Source organism: Amblyraja radiata, chromosome X (assembly GCF_010909765.2).
Source record: "Amblyraja radiata isolate CabotCenter1 chromosome X, sAmbRad1.1.pri, whole genome shotgun sequence".
Classification (NCBI taxonomy): Eukaryota; Metazoa; Chordata; class Chondrichthyes; order Rajiformes; family Rajidae; genus Amblyraja; species Amblyraja radiata.
The window spans coordinates 8,547,591-8,561,532 of NC_045999.1; the positions used below are offsets into that span (position 1 = coordinate 8,547,591).

The following is a 13,942-nucleotide window of genomic DNA, read 5'->3' on the forward strand; positions in this document are numbered from 1 at the left end:
CAGATGCTGGAAAATCGAAGGTAGACAAAAGCGCTGGAGAGACTCAGCGGGTGCTGCAGCATCTATGGAGCAAAGCCTATTTCCTTCGCTCCATAGATGCTGCTGCACCCGCTGAGTTTCTCCAGCACTTTTGTCTAAGGTCGAAAGGGTGACAGGACATTTGTTTACCTGTAATGGTGTGGAATTGGGCAGCGTTTACTCTGCTGTGTCTAGGGGAGGTGCACGATGTATATTTGTTACAAGACCGTTTGGAAGAAGGAAAAGTTCTAAAGTGCCTTCTGCATTAAACAAAACATCAAAGGAAAGTTATTTTGATGAATCTTTGTTCGTTGAGCAGTCTCCTAGATTGTTCCCAGTGATCACTGTATTTGGCGCTCTTGAATAAAATCTTCACTGTCTTGCCCGATCTTTGTGTTGTGTTTTAAAGTTTTCTTTAACACTATTCTGCCTCACAGACCCAGGTTCCATCTCAAACTCTTTAAGGGCCTGTCCCACTGCGGCGACCTAAATAGCGAGTTTAAAAGAGTCTGCCCTCGACTCATACTCGCAGCATGGTCGACACGTGGTCCTAGGAGGTCTTTGTAACTCTCCTTCATGCTCGAGAGTAGTCCCCACGTACTCCAGGCCTCAGTTTGTTCGAGGTGTTTTTTTTTTAGCATGCTGAAAATTGTCTATGAGTAAAAAAAGGTCGCCATGGAAAAAAAAATCGATATTTTTTTTACTCGTAGGTTTAGTCGACATAGGTCGTAGTAGGTTGGCATGTTAATTGTAGGTAATCGAGGGTAGTCAAAGGTAGTCGTAGATAGTGTTAGTATAGTCGAAGGAGGTAGTCTTCACTCTCCACTATTCGGTGTCCAATTTTCCCGAAGCTAGTCGTAGCTAGCCTACAACATAGTCGAAGGAGGTCTTCTACATATTCGTAGGAGGTTCTCTACATAGTCGAAGGAGGTCGTGGGAGGTGTTCTACTTCGGCGATACAACACGACCATGACACTTTGTTAAACTCTCCTAAACTCGCAAATGAGGCCCCCGCAGTGGGACAGCCCCTTCTGTTACCTGTGTGAGTTTGTATATTCGCCCTGCTAATCCATGGGTTCCCTCCCACACCCCCATAGATGTACAGGCCACGAGGGGTGAATTAGCCACTGTAAATTGATCCCTGTGTGTAAATGAGGGGTAGGGTCTGAGAATGGAGTTGATGGAAATATGTAGGGAACAGGTAACAAATTAAGGTGGAGCTACCATGAACTGCAGGTGCTGGAATGTTGAGCAAAGCGCAAACTGCTGCGGTAACTTGGTGGGTCAGGCAGCATCTGCGGAAAGAATGGACAGACGACGTTTCGGGTCGAGACCCTTCGTCGGGCTGATGGAGTAGAGGGGAAAAAGCTGGGGTGTTGCAGATGCTGGAAAATCGAAGGTACACAAAAATGCTGGAGAAATTGAGCGGGTGCAGCAGCATCTATGGAGCAAAGGAAATAGGCAACGTTTCGGGACGAAACCCTTCTTCAGAGAAAGCTGGGGGCTGGGGGTGGGACATTTTCACTAGCACTCAAACCTGAACAATTCTCAGGGAGAGAGTTCCACTGCCCTCCGTGAAGAAATGTGTCCAGACATGAGCTTGACAGTCGATGGTTCGCTTCCCTTGTTTCCCCGTTGGCAGAAGCAACATTTTTCTCTCTACCTAACCAAGCAACTTTCTGACGAAGAGACCCGATCAGAAACATCACCTATCCATCTCTCTGAAGAAGGGTCTCGACCTGAAACGCCACCCATTCCTTCTCTCCAGAGATGCTGCAGGTCCCGCTGAGTTACTCCGGCATTTTGTGTCTACCTTCGATTTAAACCAGCATCTGCAGTTCTTTCCTACACATCACCTATCCATGTTCTCCTAGGATGCTGCCTGACCCTCTGAGATACCCCAACACTCACGTTGTTTCTACCCAGTACTGCATGTCATCTATCCATGTTCTCCAGAGCTGCTGCCTGATCCGCTGAGTCACTCCAGCATTTTGTTGCCTTTCCAAACAAATCTCGACCTAATCTGTAAACTACCCTTGATCAAGATCCATGTGGACAAGTTGATGCAACGTGGACTCTTGAGTGAAGTTTGTGGACAAACGTTCTGAGGTGGTGTTGAAGCGTTGCAGTGATGTGGGATGATTTGTTTCCAGGTTCGTGTGAATGGAAGGCAGCTGGCAAGTCCACACCAGTCCGTTTGACCACAGGTGAGCTCTTAACACAACCATGACGGGGCAGGCAGCATCTCTGGATCGAAGGGGTGGGTGACATTTCGAGTCGAGACCCTTCTTCAGTCTCGACCCAAAACGTCACCCATTCCTTCTCTCCAGAGATGCTGCCTGTCCCATTGAGTTACTCCAGTATTTTTTGTGTCTATCTTCGGCTTAAGCCAGCATCTGTAGTTCCTTCCTAACATAATCGTGACCTTTTCCTGCTTGTGAAGTGAGAAGCTTAAAACCCTCTGTACAAAATATCTGGATATCAGTCTTAAGAAAATGAAAATTTAAAAATGTAATCTTATTTTTAACTTAAATGACACCCGGCTTTTAACTCTCTGTGCAAATCCTTGGATTTGTATCTGAAAACCCTGTGAAACCCCAGGTTCCTTCAAAGCAAACTCACAGAGTTTTGTTGTGGTCAATCCTTCTGTCTTGCTGCACGTTTGCTAGTTACTAGTTCTCCCCACACTCAACATAAAAGAGCATTAAAACTATATCCTGGCTACTTTTGGAATGGGATAGTGCAGCTTGTTCTTTGCTGGGTGAAACTAGACAGGACAAGTTCCACATCTGTGTAACACTTAAAAGCCCTGTCCCACGGTACGAGTTCATTCCAAGAGTTCTCCTGATTCGAACTCGGAGATTTACGGTAATGGCCACTCATCGGTACTCGGGGCTCTCGTGGACATTTTTCAACATGTTGAAAAATCTTCACGAGTCTTCCCGAGCTTACCTGCTGTTAGCGAGTCTTCCCGACTACCTGCCATTAGCGTTACGAGCCGCTAAGAGACGTCCCCGAGCTCCGACGTACCCGCTACGTTCATTCTCCGTTCTTACCATGAGTTTGGTTATTTTTTAAACTCGGGAGAGCTCTTGGAATGAACTAGTACCATGGGACAGGGCTATTACCCTGTCGGGAGTAACTGCAGATGCTGGTTTACACCGAAGATAGATTCAAAGTGCTGGAGTAACTCAGCGGGTCAGGCAGCATCTCTGGAGAAAAAGAGTATGTGACGCCTCAGGTCGGAACCCTTCTCCAGTCTGAAGAAGGGTTCCAACCCGAAACGTCGCCCATCCATTTTCTCCAGAAATGCTCCCTGACCCGCTGAGTTACTCCAGCACTTTGTGTCTAACTCTAAACTGTATTTGAGGTGTTGTTAGGTTGGTCAATTGGCCATGTAAACTGGCCCTTGTAGGTGTGAGAGAATCAGGAGAGCTTGTGAAAGTGAATGAGACTGCAAGGAACTAAATGGGGGCTGGAAATGATAAGATAGCTCCGAGAGTCAACATAGGTTTGAAGGGCCGAAGGGCCTTCTATGTCAAATGGAAAATTATGGAAAATAGATCAGCATTTTGAACAATATTCTCACAAATGTATAAAATCTCATCAGGATAACCAGGCAATGTTTTTTCACCCAGAGAGTTGTGAATCTATGGAATTCTCTGCTACAGAAGGCAGTGGAGGCCAATGCACTGGATGTTTTCAGGAGAGAGTTAGTGTTAGCTCTTAGGGCTAACGGAATCAAGGGATATGGGGAGAAAGCAGGAATGGGATACTGATTGTGGATGATCAGCCATGATCATATTGAATGGCGGTGCTGGCTCGAGGGGGCCAAATGGCCTACTATTTTCTGTTTCTATGTTGCAATGTCTTTTTTTAACCTCTGTGTGTCTATTTATATCAATGATGCAGCTGTGATGTTCTTTCAGAATGGCAGGAAAAGATGTCTTTCTGATATTTTTTTCTCTTTCCTTCCAGCCACACATCAAGATGTCAGACTGAGCGGTATGTCATTCTTCATTTGTGTTTGTATTTGAAGCTTTCTGTCCATTCAGTTCAGAGTTAAAGATTTTCATGACATTGTCACAGGGTTAATATTTTCAATCAACATCAGCTTAGTCAATAGGTAGACAAAAAAGCTGGAGAAACTCAGCGGGTGCAGCAGCATCTATGGAGCGAAGGAAATAGGCAACGTTTCGGGCCGAAACCCTTCTTCAGACTGATGGGGCTTGGGGGGGGCGGGGAGAAGAAAGGAAAAAGGAGGAGGAGCCCGAAGGCTAGAGGATGGGAGAAGACAGCAGGAGGGCTGAGGAAGGGGAGGAGACCCATCAGTCTGAAGAAGGGTCTCGGCCTGAAACGTTGCCTATTTCCTTCACTCCATAGATGCTGCTGCAACCGCTGAGTTTCTCCAGCTTTTTTGTGTACCTTCGATTTTCCAGCATCTGCAGTTCCTTCTTAAACACATCAGCTTAGTCAATAAATCATTTCAAAAATGTTCTTTTTTTTCCCCTTAATATTCTATTTAATGAATATATCCAGCATCAAAGCCAATGATTCTGCTCACACACCGCTCCACACCCAGTTTCTCAGTTAACAAGGTAGTGGTTTGTCTGATCACTCGGCCACTAGGGGCGCCGCATTGATGGCAGCCTCTGCCAACAGTCTTGTCTGTTTTTCTGTCTTTTTTTATTTTTAGTCAGTTTTTAAAGGTTGTTTTGGAGATTTCTTTAGGTTTTCTATGTGGGGAGGGAGGTAGGGTAAGGGGGAGGGATGTTTCGAGTCGACACCTTTCTTCAGACTGATTGCATGGACTGGGCCTAAGAAAGTGAGAAGATTAAATCCTATCCAATTACCCAGCAATGAACTACCTATGCTATCCCTTCAGAAAAATACCCAGGGTAATGTTGAGGAAGGAACTGCAGATGCTGGAAAAATCGACGGTAGACAAAAATGCTGGAGAAACTCAGCGGGTGAGGCAGCATCTAACTTCTAACTTCCAAGCTTCTACCTCATACAAGCAAGATACAGATACAGCTTGTGTAGGAAGGAACTGCAGATGCTGGTTTACACCGAAGATAGACACAAAATGCTGGAGTAACCAAGCGGAACAGGCAGCACTTCTCTCTGTCTCTCATCGCCTAGTCACCCTGCTAGTTTCATTGTCCGTATCCCTTCGTTATCACCTCTTCCACAGCCAACAATGGATCATTGTGGGCTCCGCCTTTAATTGGTCATCGGCGCCGGCTCTGATTTGTTCTGAACCGCTTCCTACCTCTATGAATGCAACACAACACAACACATATACGCAAGCAACAACACCTCGGTACATGTGACAATAAACTAAACCTCTCCCCTAACTCTCAGCCTGAAGAAGGGTCTCGACCCTTCTTCTTCTGTCGTATGTCTTTTAGACCTTCAGCTCCGTTGAGGCGAGCCAGGCCAACGTGTCATCGCCCAGGTCAATCAGACCTCGTTCACCAGTCGGTGGCCGGTGTTTGGGACAACTGGTGACTATGTGCTCCACTGTCTGTGTTGGGTCCCCACGCTCGCAGGAGGCGCTGTCCACGTGGTCCCACCTCTTCATCGCTACCCAAAATGTCACCTATTCCTTTTCTGCAGAGATGCTGCCACCGAGTTACTCCAGCATTTAGTGTTTATCTACAGCTTTGCCCTTCAGCCCCTGCTTTCCCCGGCCAAGCACTTTATCCAGCGTTCCTTGTATTTCAGCAACGGACAAGGTGGCGTTACTGATTGGGAATATGAACTACGTCAACCATCCCAGACTGGTGGCGACCATGATGGATGTCTTTGAGCTGTCGAATCTGCTGCAGCAACTGGACTTCCGGGTGGTTTCCCTGCTGGACTTGACGAAAGAGGAGATGCAAAGTGCGGTGAAACAGTTCCTTCAACTCCTGGACAACGGTGTGTATGGTGAGTGGACACCAGGGACCATGCATTCAGCTGCCGTGCATGATCCATGTCAACAAGAAACATGTTTCAGTGTATGTGTCCTATGAATAGAACTATTTAAAAGAGTCAGATTGACAATAGACAATAGACAATAGGTTCAGGAATAGGCCATTCGGCCCTTCGAGCCAGAACCGCCAATCAATGTGATCATGGCTAATCATCCCCAATCAGTACCCCGTTCCTGCCTTCTCCCCATATCCCCTGACTCCGCTATTTTTAAGAGCCCTATCTAACTCTCTCTTGAAAGCATCCAGAGAACTCTGAGGCAGAGAATTCCACAGACTCACCACTCTCTGTGAGAAAAAGTGTTTCCTCGTCTCTGTTCTTGTGTTTCCTCGTCTCTGGGAAACTAAATGGCTTACTCCTTATCCTTAAACTGTGGCCCCTGGTTCTGGACTCCCCCAACATCGGGAACCTGTTTCCTGCCTCGAGTGTGTCCAAGCCCTTAACAATCTTATATGTTTCAATGAGATATCCTCTCATCCTTCTAAACTCCAGAGTGTACAAGCCCAGCTGCTCCATTCTATCAGCATATGACAGCCCCGCCATTCCGGGAATTAACCTTGTAAACCTACGTTGCACTCCCTCAATGGCAGGAATGTCCTTCCTCAAATTAGGGGACCAAAACTGCACACAATGCTCCAGGCGTGGTCTCACTAGGGCTCTGTACAACTGCAATGAATTTGGTACATTCCAGTTCTGAACACCCATGCCTCACGTTCCTATGTTTCTTCCTATGTCTTCATAAGTTGATGTTCGTAAGGCCCAACAAGTCTACTCCACCATTCAATCATGGCTGATCTATCTTCCCTTCTTAACCCCAGCCCTCTCCCCATAACCCCTGACACCCGTACTAATCAAGAATCTATCTACTGTAAGAAAGAACTGCAGATGCTGGTTTAAATCAAAGATAGATACAAAATGCCAGAGTAATCAGCATCTCTGGAGAGAAGGAATGGGCGATGTTTCGGGTCGACACCCGAAACATCTGAAAAAGGGTCTCGACCTGAAACGTCGCCCATTCCTTCTCTCCAGAGATGCTGCCTCACCCGTTGAGTTACTCCAGCATTTTGTGTCTACCATCGATCTACTGTATCTCTGCCTTAAAAATATCCATTGACTTGGGCTCCACAATGAATTCCACAGATTAACCACCCTTATATTAAAGTGAGCTTATCTCGCCAATCTTAAAACACTTTGAACTATGGCCACTACCTGCTTTTGAGGAGAAGACCCAAGGCCTCAACTCTAACCTTGCTGATATTTTAGATTTCAAATTTATTCTTGGTCAACAAGTGTTAATACACAGTCCATATCTATTCATAGATTAGCTAATCCTAACATGATATGCATTGTTTTCTGATGTTCAAGAATAGCGTCAGACTTATGTTGTCACCCACTACCACAAAATGTAGACTGTCATCATCTTGCATTTGGATTCACATAGTATTTTACAATTAGCGATACAGCACGATAACAGGCCCTTCGGTCCACTGAGTCCGTGTCAACCATCACCTGTTCAATCTAGTTCCAGATGATCGCACTCTTGCATCCATTTTCTACACACTAGGGGTAATTTACAGGGGCCTTTGGGATGTGTGGGGAAACTGGGAACATCCGGAGGAAACCCACGCAGTCACAGGGAGCACGTCGTGCAAACTCCACACAAGCAGCACCCGAGGTCAGGATGGCAACCGGGTCACTGGTGCTGTGAGGCAGTGGCTCTACCAGCTGCGCCCCTGTGCCACCCTGTGCCTGACATTTACTGATAATAAAGTTAAAGGGAAGGGCAGTTAAAGAGAAAGCGTCATCATTTATTCATTTATAGCGCAGTTGGGATCAAATGTTGTACTTAGCTGATCTATTAATATTCTGAAGAGGAGATTTGACCCAAAACGTCACCTATCCATGATCTCCGAAGATGCTGCCTGACCAGCTGAGTTACTCCAGCATTTTGTGTCTTCCCCATTAATATCCAGCCTGTGGTAACCCCCAAAAGGTTCTCAATTGCAGATTAATTTTGTTTTTTAGTTTGTTTAAATCATGTTAAAGAAAACATAAGTTCAAGTTCAAGTTCAAGTGAGTTTATTGTCATGTGTCCCTGTATAGGACAATGAAATTCTTGCTTTGCTTAAGCACACAGAACATAGTAGGCATTTACTACAAAACAGATAAATGTGTCCACATACCATGATATAAATATATACACACATGAATAAATAAACTGGTAGTGCAAATAACAGAAAGTGGTTGCTAATAATCAGAGTTTTGTCCGAGCCAGGTTTAATAGCCTGATGGCTGAGGGGAAGTAGCTATTCCTGAACCTGGTTGTTGCAGTCTTCAGGCTCCTGTACCTTCTACCTGAAGGTAGCAGGGAGATGAGTGTGTGGCCAGGATGGTGTGGGTCTTTGATGATACTGCCAGCCTTTTTGAGGCAGCGACTGCGATAAATCCCCTCGATGGAAGGAAGGTCAGAGCCGATGATGGACTGGGCAGTGTTTACTACTTTTTGTAGTCTTTTCCTCTCCAGGGCGCTCAAATTGCCGAACCAAGCCACGATGCAACCGGTCAGCATGCTCTCGATTGTGCACCTGTAGAAGTTAGAGAGAGTCTTCCTTGACAATCCGACTCTCCGTAATCTTCTCAGGAAGTAGAGGCGCTGATGAGCTTTTTTGATAATTGCGTTAGTGTTCTCGGACCAGGAAAGATCTTCAGAGATGTGCACGCCCAGGAATTTGAAGTTCTTGACCCTTTCAACCATCGACCCGTTGATATAAATGGGGCTGTGGGTCCCCCTCCTACTCCTTCCAAAGTCCACAATCAGTTCCTTGGTTTTGCTGGTGTTGAGGACCAGGTTATTGCGCTGGCACCATATGGACAGTTGCTCAATCTCTCTTCTGTACTCTGACTTATCCCCATCAGTGATACGCCCCACAATAGTGGTGTCGTCAGCGAACTTGATGATGGAGTTCGCACTGTGGTTCGCTACGCAGTCATGGGTATAGAATGAGTACAGCATGATATTTGAAAGAAGGAAAGAGTAGAGATGGTGTTTGATTGCTCTTGCAGTAGGAACACGATGGGCTGATTGGTCTTGTTTGTTTAGAATTGTTAGAATTAGGCCATTCGGCCTATCAAGGCTGATCTATCTCTCTCTCCTAACCCCATTACCCTGCCTTCTCCCAGTAACCCCTGACACCCACATTTGTGCCGCAATTCTCCCCTGTGTTGAAATCGATGAGAACGACAGATCTTGCAGCTGAGCATTGACGGTTGACGCACTAGGATTGTGTCTCCCATTCTGCTGTTGATTGAAACTTAAACTGCAGGTCTTCATCCAGAAGGGTGCAGAGTTGGGGGTGGGATTCTGGTGGCAACAGGATATCGTATCCTCCTAACTTGGATTTATGACGTGAGAAACAAACACGTTGAGATAATCTTCTATTTTACCAGTGGCATCACCTTCTTAAATTAAATGACCCAAAGCCCAAAATAAAATAGCACCACAGGAACTCCAAGATTCAAGATTCAAGAGAGTTTATTGTCATGTGTCCCAGATAGGACAATGACATTCTTGCTTTGCTTCAGCACAACAGAATATAGAAGGCATGAATACAGAACAGATCAGTGTGTCCATATACCATTGTATAAATATATACACGCATGAATAAATAAAACAGATAAAGTGCAAATAAACAGATAATGGGCTATTAATGTTCAGAGTTTTGTTTGAGTTGAGTTAAATTGCCTGATGGCTGTGGGGAAGAATCTGTTTCTGAACCTGGACGTTGCAGTCTTCAGGCTCCTGTACCTTCTACCTGAAGGTAGCGGGGAGATGAGTGTGTGGCCAGGATGATGTGGGTCCTTGATGATGCTGCCAGCCTTTTTGAGGCAGTGACTGCGATAGATCGCCTCGGTTAACCATTGTGATTCACCATGTGAATGGATTAACCATGTAGATAATAACAGCGCAAATCAGTCGTTCTCAGTAACTAAAATTCAGCGAACAGGAAGACACTGGTGGCACAGGCTGGTCAGTTCAGAGGCTGAGACTTGGGTTGGGATAGCCAGGTGGCCAGTATAGTTACTGTGCTCCCACCAAACCCAACCACCAGTGGAAGTGGACAGACCAGAGAGTTTAGAGATACAGCGCGGAAACACCGAGTCCGCACCGACCAGCGATCCCCGCAAAACTAGGGGGTTGGCCATTTCGGACTGAGATGAGGAAAAACCTTTTCATGCAGAGAGTTGTGAATCTGTGGAATTCTCTACCACAGAAGGTAGTGGAGGCCAATTCACTGGATGTTTTCAAGAGAGAGTTGGATATAGCTCTTAAGGCTAATGGAATCAAGGGATGTGGGGAGAAGATGGGAACGGGGTACTGATTTTGGATGATCAGCCATGATCATATTGAATGGCGGTGCTGGCTCGAAGGGCCGAATGGCCTACTCCTGCACCTATTTTCTATTTTTCTTTGTAAGAGTCAAGAGCTTTCAATTGTCATATGGTATCAATACAGAGCAATGGAATTTGTACATGCAACAGCGTAACAGGTCTGTAAATAGACACAAAATGCTGGAGTAACTCAGCGGGACAGGCAGCATCTCTGGAGAGAAGTAATGAGTGACGTTTCGGGTCGAGTGCAGGTCTGTAAACACAGTACTGAATAGACAGCATAATAATACAATATTAGTCCAATACACAATGCCAAAGGCCCTTGTGCAACCAGGACAGTTGACCCCACTTAGCTTTCAATGCCCATCAACATTCATATACAAACACCATCACCATGGCTCAAGGATCAATTCTGGCTGATAGCTTAGTTTAAAATGCTGCACAGCATTAAAGTAATCCTCGGAGAGCAGGAAGATTAACAATTAAGAGAAGCAAAAGAGCCATCTTCCACTGGCAGTGCAGTTGAGCTGTGGAGAGTGTACACTGGACTATTAGCAAGCTTTAGATATTGTGTCCTTTCCAGGGCAGCTGCTGTAATAGATGCTTGGCCCCGAGCAGGTGGCCCGGGCCTTCTGTTGTGCTGTTAGTCCTGGCTTTGTTTTAAGAATGCATTAAAGCTGAACTTTCAAACCCTACTTAGAAACATAGAAATTAGGTGCAGGAGTAGGCCATTCAGCCCTTCGAGCCTGCACCGCCATTCAATATGATCATGGCTGATCATCCAACTCAGTATCCCGTACCTGCCTTCTCTCCATACCCCCTGATCCCCTTAGCCACAAGGGCCACATCTAACTCCCTCTTAAATATAGCCAATGAACTGGCCTCAACTACCCTCTGTGGCAGAGAGTTCCAGAGATTCACCACTCTCTGTGTGAAAAAAGTTTTTCTCATCTCGGTTTTAAACGATTTCCCCCTTATCCTTAAGCTGTGACCCCTTGTCCTGGACTTCCCCTGGAATTCTCTGCCTCAGAAAGGCAGATACTTCTGAGAATTGTTCCCAAACTTCGGGTGAACGCCCAGTCGCAGCGTTAAAAGACTGCTGAAGTTAGACACAAAATGCTGGAGTAACTCAGCGGGCAAGGCAGCATCTCTGGGGAAAATGGATGGGTGACGTTTTGGGTTTGACTGAAAGAGACCTAAAATGGCTGCTGCATGGCAGCGTGTACATCATACGGGTGTGATATTAAACGTAGGTTCGCAAGGTTAATTCCCGGGATGGCGGGACTGTCATATGTTGATAGAATGGAGCGACTGGTCTTGTATACTCTGGAATTTAGAAGGATGAGCGGGCATCTTATTGAAACATATAAGATTACTAAGGGATTGGACATGCTAGAGGCAGGAAACATGTTCCCGATGTTGGGGGAGTCCAGAACCAGGGGCCACAGTTTAAGAATAAGGGGTTGGCCATTTAGAACGGATATGAGGAAAAATTTTTTACCCTGAGAGTTGTGAAGCTGTGGAATTCTCTGCCTCAGAAAGCAGTGGAGGCCATTTCTCTATATGCTTTCAAGAGAGAGTTAGATAGAGCTCTTAAAGATAGCGGAGTCAGGGGATATTGTGAGAAGGCAGGAACGGGGTAGTGAATGTGGATGATCAGCCATGATCACAGTGAATGGTGGTGCTGGCTCGAAGGGCCGAATGGCCTACTCTTGCACCTATTGTCTAGTGTCTAAACTGAGGTTCTACCTTTATGCTTGAAGAAGATGCAGAAGATCCTATGGGGAATTAGGATGGTGAATTTTTCATTAGAGTCCTGGCCAATATTTATGCTTCAACTAATACGAAGATAGATTATTTATTCAAAATGCTCTTCATTAAACCCTGCAGTCAAAGCAGTAACTACATTTGAAAATAGTTTTTTGACATTCGAAGCCTGTGAAGGCAGATACAGAGGTACTGTACATTTCAGTCCGCCTTGTGGTATTCTGTTATCAATAAAGACTTATGTTTGTGCATTAATATTGTGCCCAATATTGAACCCGTCATCTAACTGTACCTCGGCAGCATGGTGGCGTAGCGGTAGAATTGCTGCCTCACAGCGCCAGAGACCCGGGTTCGATCCCGACTACGGGCGCTGTCTGTACGGAGTTTGTACGTTCTCCCCATGACCTGCGTGGGTTTTCTCCGAGATCTTCGGTTTCCTCCCACACTCCAAAGACGTACAAGGTTTGTAGGTTAATTGGCTTGGTAAATGTAAAAATTGGCCCTAGTGTGTGTGGGATAGTGTTAATGTGCGGGGATCGCTGGTCGGTGCGGACTCTGTGGGCCAAAGGGCCTGATTCCACGTTGTACCTATAAATTAAACTAAACTTAACTATTGTAGTTTTGTGCTCCAGTCTTTAAAGCTGGAGTGTTTTCTGCCTCTGAAAGTGCTCTAAGCTAAGCTGATATCCACTAGATTTATGTCAAGAATGGGGCAGCGCAATGGTGCAGTGGGTGGTAGAATTTCCCAATGCCAGGATCGATCGTGACCACGGGTGCTGTCTGCACGGAGTTTGTACGTTCTCCCGGTGACCGCGGGGGTTTTCTCCGGGTGCTCTGGTTTCTTCCCACATTCCAAAGACGTGTGGGTTTGTGGATTAATTAGCTTTTGTAAATCACCCCTAGTGTGTAGGCGAGAACTGGTGTGCCGGTGATCGCTGGTGTGCGCGGACTCAGTGGGCCGAGGGGTCTGTTTCCATGCTGTGTCCCTAAACTAAACTAAACCAAACGGCACAGCCATGACGTTCTTAAGGAAACATCATCGCTACTACTTCTCCTGAGGGAAGCTTAAAGATTAATTGGGTGATGCTTTGATTCTAGCTCGCTCCAAGTGAGGACTGGAGAAAGGGTACACTGTGGTCCTCACTGTCACGGGGGGGGGGGAATGAGACTTTGCCCTTGTTGTGCTGTGTCAGCGTTGAGGCATGTGTAGCCAGACCTGAGGCACATGCTGCTGGGGTTACAAGGCTGATGACAAACAGCCCACTAACCTCACCAAGGGATGTACACATACCTCTCTATGTATAGCCATGTGCCCAATGGAAAAGGAGAGAAACAGATGGAGGGGCTTTGACGCAGAGCTTGAGGTGACTTTCCAAGAAGTCTGTGGGCTGAGTCATAGTCTAAAATTGTCGGCATGATGTATTAATATTGATCCGCAGATTAGAAATAGAGGCTTGCCGTTTCAACACGCCATAGCAAGTCACCGGTTAAGTTGGTAAGGGTTCATGATGAGGAAATAAATGTCTAGCGAGGTAAACAAGATGGGGAGTCAGGAGATGAAGGGTCTCGATCCAAAACGTCACCTATTCCTTTTCTCCAGAGATGCTGTCTGGCCCGCTAAGTTACTCCAGCTTTTTGTGCCTTACCTTTCATTAAAAAGTTACGGCACGGAACAGGCCATTCGGCCCACCATGTCCATGCTGAACATGATGCCAAGATAAACTAATCTCCTCTGCCTGCATCTGATGTGTATCCCTCCATCCCAATCTGGACAACAACAAGCCTAAAACAC

General features: G+C 46.1%; 1 protein-coding gene across 4 annotated transcripts in view; it reads left to right on the plus strand.

Moving 5' to 3' along the window:
• LOC116968153 (mucosa-associated lymphoid tissue lymphoma translocation protein 1-like) overlaps positions 1-13,942 on the plus strand; it is a 90,698-nt gene that overhangs the window by 53,500 nt on the left and 23,256 nt on the right. For 3 of the 4 annotated variants that reach the window (XM_033014782.1, XM_033014786.1, XM_033014785.1), the window contains 3 exons: positions 2,172-2,225; positions 3,997-4,023; positions 5,746-5,949. In XM_033014782.1, the coding sequence (XP_032870673.1) occupies positions 2,172-2,225; positions 3,997-4,023; positions 5,746-5,949 (285 nt within the window). The remainder of the gene's footprint in view (positions 1-2,171; positions 2,226-3,996; positions 4,024-5,745; positions 5,950-13,942) is intronic. The other variant, XM_033014784.1, reaches the window with a different exon arrangement.